General features: G+C 53.8%; 1 protein-coding gene across 1 annotated transcript in view; it reads right to left on the reverse strand.

Moving 5' to 3' along the window:
- Positions 1–178: 178 nt before the first annotated feature.
- Positions 179–8,192, reverse strand: part of LOC119227473 (pleckstrin homology domain-containing family G member 3) — a 9,319-nt gene continuing 1,305 nt past the window's right edge. Inside the window, 18 exon segments of the mRNA XM_062557401.1 lie at positions 179–1,588; positions 1,746–3,096; positions 3,564–3,686; positions 4,415–4,768; positions 5,105–5,115; positions 5,740–5,770; positions 5,901–6,000; positions 6,144–6,178; positions 6,275–6,361; positions 6,768–6,860; positions 6,954–7,012; positions 7,015–7,038; positions 7,041–7,134; positions 7,325–7,456; positions 7,603–7,753; positions 7,842–7,888; positions 8,005–8,037; positions 8,039–8,075. Coding sequence (XP_062413385.1) covers positions 966–1,588; positions 1,746–3,096; positions 3,564–3,686; positions 4,415–4,768; positions 5,105–5,115; positions 5,740–5,770; positions 5,901–6,000; positions 6,144–6,178; positions 6,275–6,361; positions 6,768–6,860; positions 6,954–7,012; positions 7,015–7,038; positions 7,041–7,134; positions 7,325–7,456; positions 7,603–7,753; positions 7,842–7,888; positions 8,005–8,037; positions 8,039–8,075 — 3,385 coding nt within the window. The 3' untranslated portion in view covers positions 179–965.

The raw sequence follows: 8,192 nt of genomic DNA on the forward strand, positions 1-8,192 counted from the left end.
GAATTAAATACTAAACATGAATATCTATCTCTTGCGTATTAGCTTGTGGCAGACTTTCATTCAAATTAGTGCAAAGAAATAATCACAGTTGATAAGACAATTGGAAAGGCTGATTGACATTGTTTTGAAATGAGAATCAATGAGATTCCTTTCACATGATACGAACCCAAACAAGTCATACAATAGTCCGTATATGCTGTACCTATTAGGGCATATACCATTTTATTGAAAATATGGGAACCTTCAAGTATGAAATAATATGTGTTCTGGAATGGAAAAGTAAAAAGGGCTGCTACGTGTCACTATTTACACGAGGCCAATTTGCCAAATATACAGATTCATAAATAACATCAAAGAAAATGTACAGCTTGTTGAGAAAAATAAAGCTCCAGTGACAGTTTGTGAACAAGTTTTAGAAGCCGCTACAGTAAACGTGGAAGCAAATCACGGATGTGAACACGTGCATTAAACCCCTCTTTGGTTCAGTAAGTTCGGACGCACTCTCTCATTACATTAAATGTTTGACCGGTTCCGTTTATACGCTCACAGAACGTCGTTAAAGTCACTTCAGCCCCCTTTTTTTTCCTTCCCCCTGAAGCTCCGGCTGGCAGATTACATGGTTGAAGGGTAATAGTACAACAGTGGTTATAGCAGACCAAATTGATGCAAATAATAAAAAATAAAGTAGAACTTAATCCGCAATTACCGGGGGGGACTAAATACAAATCTTTAAAAACTTGTACAGTGCAGACAAAGACTAATGTACAAATATTGCAACACATATTTTTTAAGACAATATGCTTTCTCCTCATGGGCCGCTCCAACGACCAATAAAATCCCTTTATGTTTCCCCAATACTGAAAACAATGTGCAGATAACAGGTTGCAGGTTCTTTTTTTTGGAGGGGGGGGGGGGGGGAGCTGAACGTTGAGAAGCATCAGGTAACTGTTCTCCACCCTGATGGTTCACGAGCTGGTGGTTAAGCTCTGGAACTTCTCCCGTAAGCTCCTCACCAGGTTGCTTTCGCTCGCTTTCCCCGAGGCGGCGGCGGCCATGGCGGCGCAGTCGGGGTCTTCCCGGAGGACGTCGTCCCCGCCTCTCGCTATCAGAGACACCGGACCCGTGGCGAAGCGGCTCCTCGAGGGTTCCCGAAAGGTCTGCCCTCCGTGGAGGGGGAGGGACCCGAGCGCGTCGTCCAAGGACCTCCACCTGCACAGCAAGGGCGGAATCTGGGGCGGGGCCCAGTCATCCTCCTCCTCTTTCTCCTCCTCCTCCTCCTCCTCCTCTTCCTCCTCCTCCACCGATGCCGTCAGGCGACACCTTTCTTCGCTCGGCGCGCCGTGGAGGTCGCAGGCAGGGGTCACGTCCGGGGAGTGGGAGGAGTCCGTGTACTTGGTGCGCAGCTGGCGCACCGCGGGCCAGCGGAAGCCCAGCGTCTCCGCGCTCGGGGAGCCGGGTCCAGAGCCGGGTCCAGAGCCCGGTCCAGAGCCGGGTCCAGAGCCGGGCGTCTGGACCGGGCTCGGAGACCGCTCTTCGTGGACGACTGAGCGATCGCGAGTGTTCAAGGGCAACCTCAGGTCGGGTTTACCTGCACACATACACAAAGAAAACAGAGGGGAAAAAGAAAAGAAAAAAAAAAAAGAAAGAAAAAAAAATAGCTTTTGAGTTTTCTCTCCACACACATGTGTCTTTAAGAGCTTAAGAGCAGAGTTGCTGCCAAACAAAGCGCTAAGCATCCTATTTACCCTTCTTCCTCAACGGAGGCCTCTCCTCGCGGACGGCAGGCAAGCTCTTGAAGCCCGGCGGGTTCGCTCTCTCGCGGTGCCTCGGCCAGACCACGGGCCGGTTGCTCTTGATGCGCTGGCTGTACTGGCGCGCCAGCTGGAACACCTTGTTCTTCACGCGCCCCACGTCCTGCAGGATCTGGTCCTCGTCGATGCTCGCTCGGAGGCTGATCAGCTTGGGCAGCTGGCCCTGGGCGACGACGCGGTCCCGACGGGACCCGCCCTCCTCCGCCGCCGGCGGCGGAAAGGTCGCGGCGGCGCGGCCGCCGGACTCCTCTGAAGCGGGAGGTGGCCGCTGGCCGGCTGTGACATCCGAGCCGAGATCCCGCCTCGTTTCTGACCTCGAGTCACCAAGCGTCTCCTCTTCCCGGCGGCCCGCCTCCGCTTCCATGTCCTGCCAGACCTTGAGCATCTCCGCCGAGTCTCTGAACTCCTCATCGGTGGCGTCCGCGACGCTGCGAGATCGGGCCTTAGCGTCCGCCGGCCCCTGCGGCGAGGTCTCCGGCTGGGCGGCGTCGGCGTTTTGACCCCTTTCCAAGCCGGGGAGGTCAAACACCGACCAGGAGGTGGGGCGGTTTCGAGAGAGGCCCTTCCTCTGAGCCGGGGCGGCCTGCTCCTGCGGGGCGCCGTTCAGCTGCCGGCTCAGGTGCCGCACCAGACCTGCCGGGATGTAGGAGAGGCTCTCCCGGCGCTTGACGCTGAAGCCGGCGTCCTCGCTCTCGGCGTGCTCGTAGTACCTCCTGATCTTGCGGATGAGGAGGCGGTCTTGTTTGGAGAGCGTGGACCCGAGTTCCTCCTCGGCGGGGCTGTCCGGCGTCGGGGCGGTAACCTTCAGCTCCGGGGAGGAGCGCGCCGGCGTTGGAGCCTGTTGCTCCAGGTCCGTGCGAGCGGGGGGGGGGCTCTTGGAGACGTCCTTCTCCGTCGAGGGTGAGGGACACGCGAGGGAAGCCTGGTCTTCTGAGACCAGGCTGCTCCTTCTCGAAAGGCCGCCGATGAAGCGCTCGGCGATCACACTCGCCTGGTCCAGCACGGAGGAAGGCAGGATGCTCGTATTGCTCGAGATCACCTCCTCCACCTCCTCCTCCCCTGAGAGCTCCCCGTTTGTCAGTGCACTCGTCTCCTCCACTTGTGCACCAGATGAATCGCTCTCCCCTTCTTCCTCCTCCTCCTCCTCCTCCGCGGTTTCCCTCGAGTCGTCGTGAGACTCTGGAGCGTCGGCTCCTTCTTGCAAAGGGCAGACGGGCGACTCGGGCTGATGGCTCGTCCTCCGTTGCGGGTCCAGAGGCCGCGGCTCCTCCTCCTCCGCCGCCACCTGAAACACGATAGCAGCATTTTCCGTTACACATTAACATAACGGACCTTTAATGTAAAGCACCCCGCGGGTTCTTATTTCTCCCGAGGCCCAGTTGAGCTTTGAACTCGGTTCAAAGTGCTGACGTCACCGCGCCGTCGGGCCATGGATCCACGTTGCAGCCGTTGCTTCGGCGAGACAGCGACAACCCGCTCGGACTCAGCGCCGCGTTCTCAAGTTTCCAGCACCGACGGCGCTTTCTAAGCACACCGAGAGGAGCGGTCCGCTGGTGGCAAAGGGCACTCGCGACTGAAACGTCTATTTGCAGTAGTGAATAAAGCCTGCTCTCATTCGCCAATTCACAGCAGACGGAGCGAGCGGGCGTCGTTCAAATTGTGACCCGAACCGCGCGCTCTTCGACACAATGAGCGAATGGCTGAAAATGAGCGGCTGGTTGGGATGCGCCTGCGCGGTGCTTTGTTTGCTACCTTTGTGGCGAGAGTTTCTTTCACGGCCGCGTCCGCCCGTTTTTCCTCCAGCGCCGGAGGTCTGACCTCCTCCTCCGCTGCCGCCGCGACCGTCGGCTGAGCCGTGTCTCCGGCGGGATCGTCCTGAAAGAGCAGAGCCCGGGGGTCATTATTCTACAATAAATAACTCATCCCCCCCCAGGTCCCTGCGGCGAGGCAGCATGCGGCAGCAGAACCTGTCACAGCGGGCAAACATTTCCAAGAGGCTTTAATGTGGTTAGGGTTATTTATTATTACTATTATTTTAGTCTAGAAAACAATACTGGTATAACAATTAACCTCATCAAAGACTTGAATATTCAGAGGGGAAACGTGTGGGTGAAAATATGATTATCAAAGTGCAAGGCTTTTGCTATTATAATGATCCGTTAATTAGATAGCTGCATTAACCTTTGAAGTCAAGCGACATTTAAGCGGGCGCATCGGGCCGCTGCTTCTAATGCAAATCCGGGCCCCGGGTTTCAACCGGATATAAACAAACCCACGAATCATCAACATCAACAACACTGTAACCCACGCCGATGAGGAGAACGCCGCATGCACGGGGGGGGGGATGATGGCGTCCAAACAACGCGACCCACAGAGGCCAAAGTCATGCACCCCCGGTTGGACTTTTCGACCCATTCGTTTCAGATTTTCACCGTGATGGAGAACTTCAGGCTGGTTTCAGGCAGGTGTTAGTTGTGTTTTATTCGTGACGTGCCGGGCGTGGCGTGGCGTGGGGTGGGGTGGGGGGGGGTGGGGGAGTATCGGCGAGCCAGTGGAAATGGAGCGGGCAGATAGGAAAGGCAGTGTGCGGCAGAGACCCTCACCGTTGTGAAGCGAGTAGAAAGCAAAGCCCGGGCTCTATAGTGCCAGCAGGAGATGGCTGCCAGCACTGAGCTGGCAAAGTCGGCTACCTGGTCGTCTCCCATCAGCACATCCTCCTTGTAACCCTCCTCCTCCTCCTCCTCTTCCTCCTCCTCGGGCTTCTCCGCCTGCAGCCCCCCCTCGCTGGGTAGAGAGTCCAGCGCTGGGTCACTGTCAGCAGGACCTCCGGGACTCAGATGGCTGACACGGGGCCCCTCAGACTGGGGCTGGCTCAGACCGGAGGCCTGTGTACTGTCACTAGTAGCAGGCCGGAGGGAGCGCCTCTCCCCCAGCAGCGCACCCTCACTGCCTGCGTGCTGCAGCGTGAAGTCATAGACACGTGGTTTGTTATTGCAAGGCCAGTGATGGAGCCATGATGCGATTGCAAGGCAGGAAATGGGATGGAGTCATGAATAAAAGCTGCTTCAGCTTTAGGTGGGATGTGACCCAGGGGGGTGGGGGGGGGGGGGTGAAAGTATGCTGTGGGAAGATAAGGTTTGTACTTTCTCATGTTTGCATTTCCAATGGAAAGTAGAACCGAATGCACCGTATCTCACCACAGGAAGCACACCGCCCCCCCCCCAAAAAAACGCCCTTCATAAAACGCTTATCACGGTTTGATAAAGGGTTCGCATTCGAATTTCAGCACTTACCTTCAAAACAGCTGCATCGGGGGGAGGGGGGGGGGGGAGGGGGGGCAAAGGCAAAAAGAGGAGGAGAGATAAACAAAAGACAACGTCAGAATCTTAGCATGCTCTCTGCAAACATTACATGAGAGAATAGCACGAATACGACATGGATCCAACAGTGGGGGGGGGGGGGGGGGGGGGGAGCAGTTGGTCTGGCCCAGACTTAAAGGAGGCCGTGTGATTAGATAAATAACAATTACAAACATATCCGTCTGGGAAACATGATGCAATTAGCCGGGATGTGATGGCCCACTCCCTCACCGAGATGAAATGGGTGACATGAAAATTGCTTCTTCATTACATTGGGAAAATGTATCTGGACTCTAGAGGGGGGGGGGGGGTGGGGGACAACTGGGGACACAAATACATATGTTTCCCTTTCATAATGGCATAATAGAATAGATGAGAGCAGGGAGACGGGATCTGAAGCTGAATCCGGCCGCTGAAAAGAGGTAATCAACTAACACCCGTGTGTCTTTTGATCCGTTTCCTTTTTGTCTTCTGTCTTTGTGGGACAACAAAGCCGCGCATGAGGGGTGTGGGCCCAAAAATAACTCTCACTGAACATCCAGTGGTAACTAACAAATACGTGTACCAACCTTTGGTGCTCAGTATCGTGTGTTTTGCAGGCTCTAAAAAAAAAAGAAAACGAAAAAGAAAAGGTTGAAGTGACAATTAATCACCAGTAACACCATCTGAATAATACATGAGGAGAGGACCCAGGTAGATGGACTGAGTAGTAGTTGATGTTGCTTTTTACCTGATCTCCTTCTCCATTCCGCACCGCAAGATGAAAGTCATCTGCGTGGAAGGACTCTGCTTTCTTCAGCCTCTCGGGGCTGTAGTGGTACTTCCCGGATCTGAGCACAAGAGGGACACGCGGTGACGCTTCCTGGTCATAGACCCTGCCGGTTAATCCAACAGCATTCCACAATATTCCCCCCACTTGAAACTCGCCACCCTCCTCTTTTGTTTTGCAAAAGTTCAACTGTATCAGTAACACTCACATATAGAATGGTCCTGGATGGCTTCTTTGGCCTTGGGAGCAAAATGAGGTTTGCGATTACACACGAGGGCAAATCTTCAGTAGCGGAGAGGAACAGAAGTCCTCCACGAGGGGGCGCTGTTGTTTACCTTCTGGGGGATGATGGTGTTGTGGTTCTCAAGAATGAGCCTCTTGATTTGATGGGCCCACAGCCGCTTCTCTTCCACCGACTTGGCCTGAAACAGCAAGCACGAGGGTCATACAGGGTCAATAAAGGTAGGCGCACACGAAAAGGCTACAGTGCAACCGCTGACTGACCAAAACAACAATTATTGTTTTTAAAATCAGCTAAAATATTATAGACAAGAAACATAAAACACACAGCAGGTGTCACATTATTATTCTAGTAATGCATGTGGCTACAAAATGTTGTGATGGAGCTAGGTATCATCCGGAGTATGGACCGCTACTATGGACAGCAGCGTCATGTGCCCCGCTACGCCTGCCCCGCTACGCCTGCCCCGCTAGGCCTGCTACGCCTGCCCCGCTACGCCTAATTTTAGCCCCCTGCTCTCGAGGTCTACCATCCGCCCAATTCCACCCGATTGCGACACGGAGCTGGAGTTCTCCGTTACCACGTACCTGCACTGTATGGGGTTGCTTGGGATGCTTGAAGTGGATAACACTGAAGAGGAGGGGGTCCTTGGCGCTGTCGAGCAGCATCAGGGTGGAGCACTGCAACGACAATGAAAGCAGCGAATGAAGTTCATACCAGTGTCCTTGACTATTAAATCGCTCAATCCATGAAATTCTTTTTTTTTAACATACCGAGATGTGGGTCTTGTAGACGTAGTGCTCCCCCCGTTTCTTGGTGATGAGAAGCATCCTTCGAAGAGGAAGAGTGTTCGGGTGTCTTCGCCCGCAGCACATGAAAGGTGCCCTCCAGCACCAGCTCTCCGTAGGTGGTCAGGTCAGGACCCTTCCAGTTGATGAGGAGAGACTGTATCTCCTGCAGAGGATGCACATGGAAGCACATACCACCACGCCCCCATCACTCTCAGCTACGTTCCTCCAACATGAAAGAATGTAAATGTAAATGAGCTCATTTTTAATCCTTATAGAACTCTGTGAGGAGAAAACGGATATCCTTCAAAACTGCAGCTCTCACTCCAGCACAGAAAGTCCTTGTTCGTTCTGACCTGCACTCTGACGGCATGTTCGTGTTTCCTCTTCATGTCGTTGATGTACCAGGCCACGCTGGTCATGGTGTCTATGGCCTCCTGAATGACCTCGTAGCCTTCCTCGTCGGAGTCAAAGTGCTTCGCAATTTCCTTTAGAGAGAGAGAGAGAGAGAGAGAGAGAGAGATGCGGGACAGGTGAGAGTGGCTTTCACTTCATTTAAGGCTCCTTGATGATCGATCAAATCAAACTACACAGAACCCCCCCCCTGCGGTTTTTTGAGGGAATCGCCGTGTACCTGAAGCAGCAGGTGATACTTCAGGATCCTCTGGACGGGCTTCAGCAGGTAGGAGCCCAGAGGGAGGGAGCGCTTCAGAGCGGCCTGCCGATCCCGGAAGAACGTGGCCAGTGTTTTACTCCCCATGCAGTCGGTCAGTGCTGCCACGGAGCTGCAGGACAAAACGGGTGTCGACGGGTGTAAAATGTGTCCCTCCAAGAAAAAAACACTACAGCAAAGATGTAATTCAAACTACTCACTTGGGATAGTTGGTGCAATACTGCGTGTATATTTCAAAGTATTCACTCTGAGGAAACCAAAGTGAGACAAACACATCCCATGAGAGGGGGGGGGGGGGTTATTTTTTTTGTGGGGAAACGGAGGTCAGTGTAAATCAGCATCAGCAGCAGCGGTTCCTCTCACCTTATCTACAAAGCATCGTGCGATGGCCACGGGGGTCGCTCTCGCACATGTCCAAGGACTGCAGCAGCTCACTGGACAACACAGCAGAGAGAGGGGGGGGGGTGGGGGTTAAGGGACCAGCTTTTATTCTACTAGGAATAATTAAAAAAAAGACGAAAGTAAAGCCAAAAGGAATGAGTGATGATACG

The sequence above is a fragment of the Pungitius pungitius genome, chromosome 14 (genome assembly GCF_949316345.1).
Source record: "Pungitius pungitius chromosome 14, fPunPun2.1, whole genome shotgun sequence".
NCBI classification, from domain to species: domain Eukaryota; kingdom Metazoa; phylum Chordata; class Actinopteri; order Perciformes; family Gasterosteidae; genus Pungitius; species Pungitius pungitius.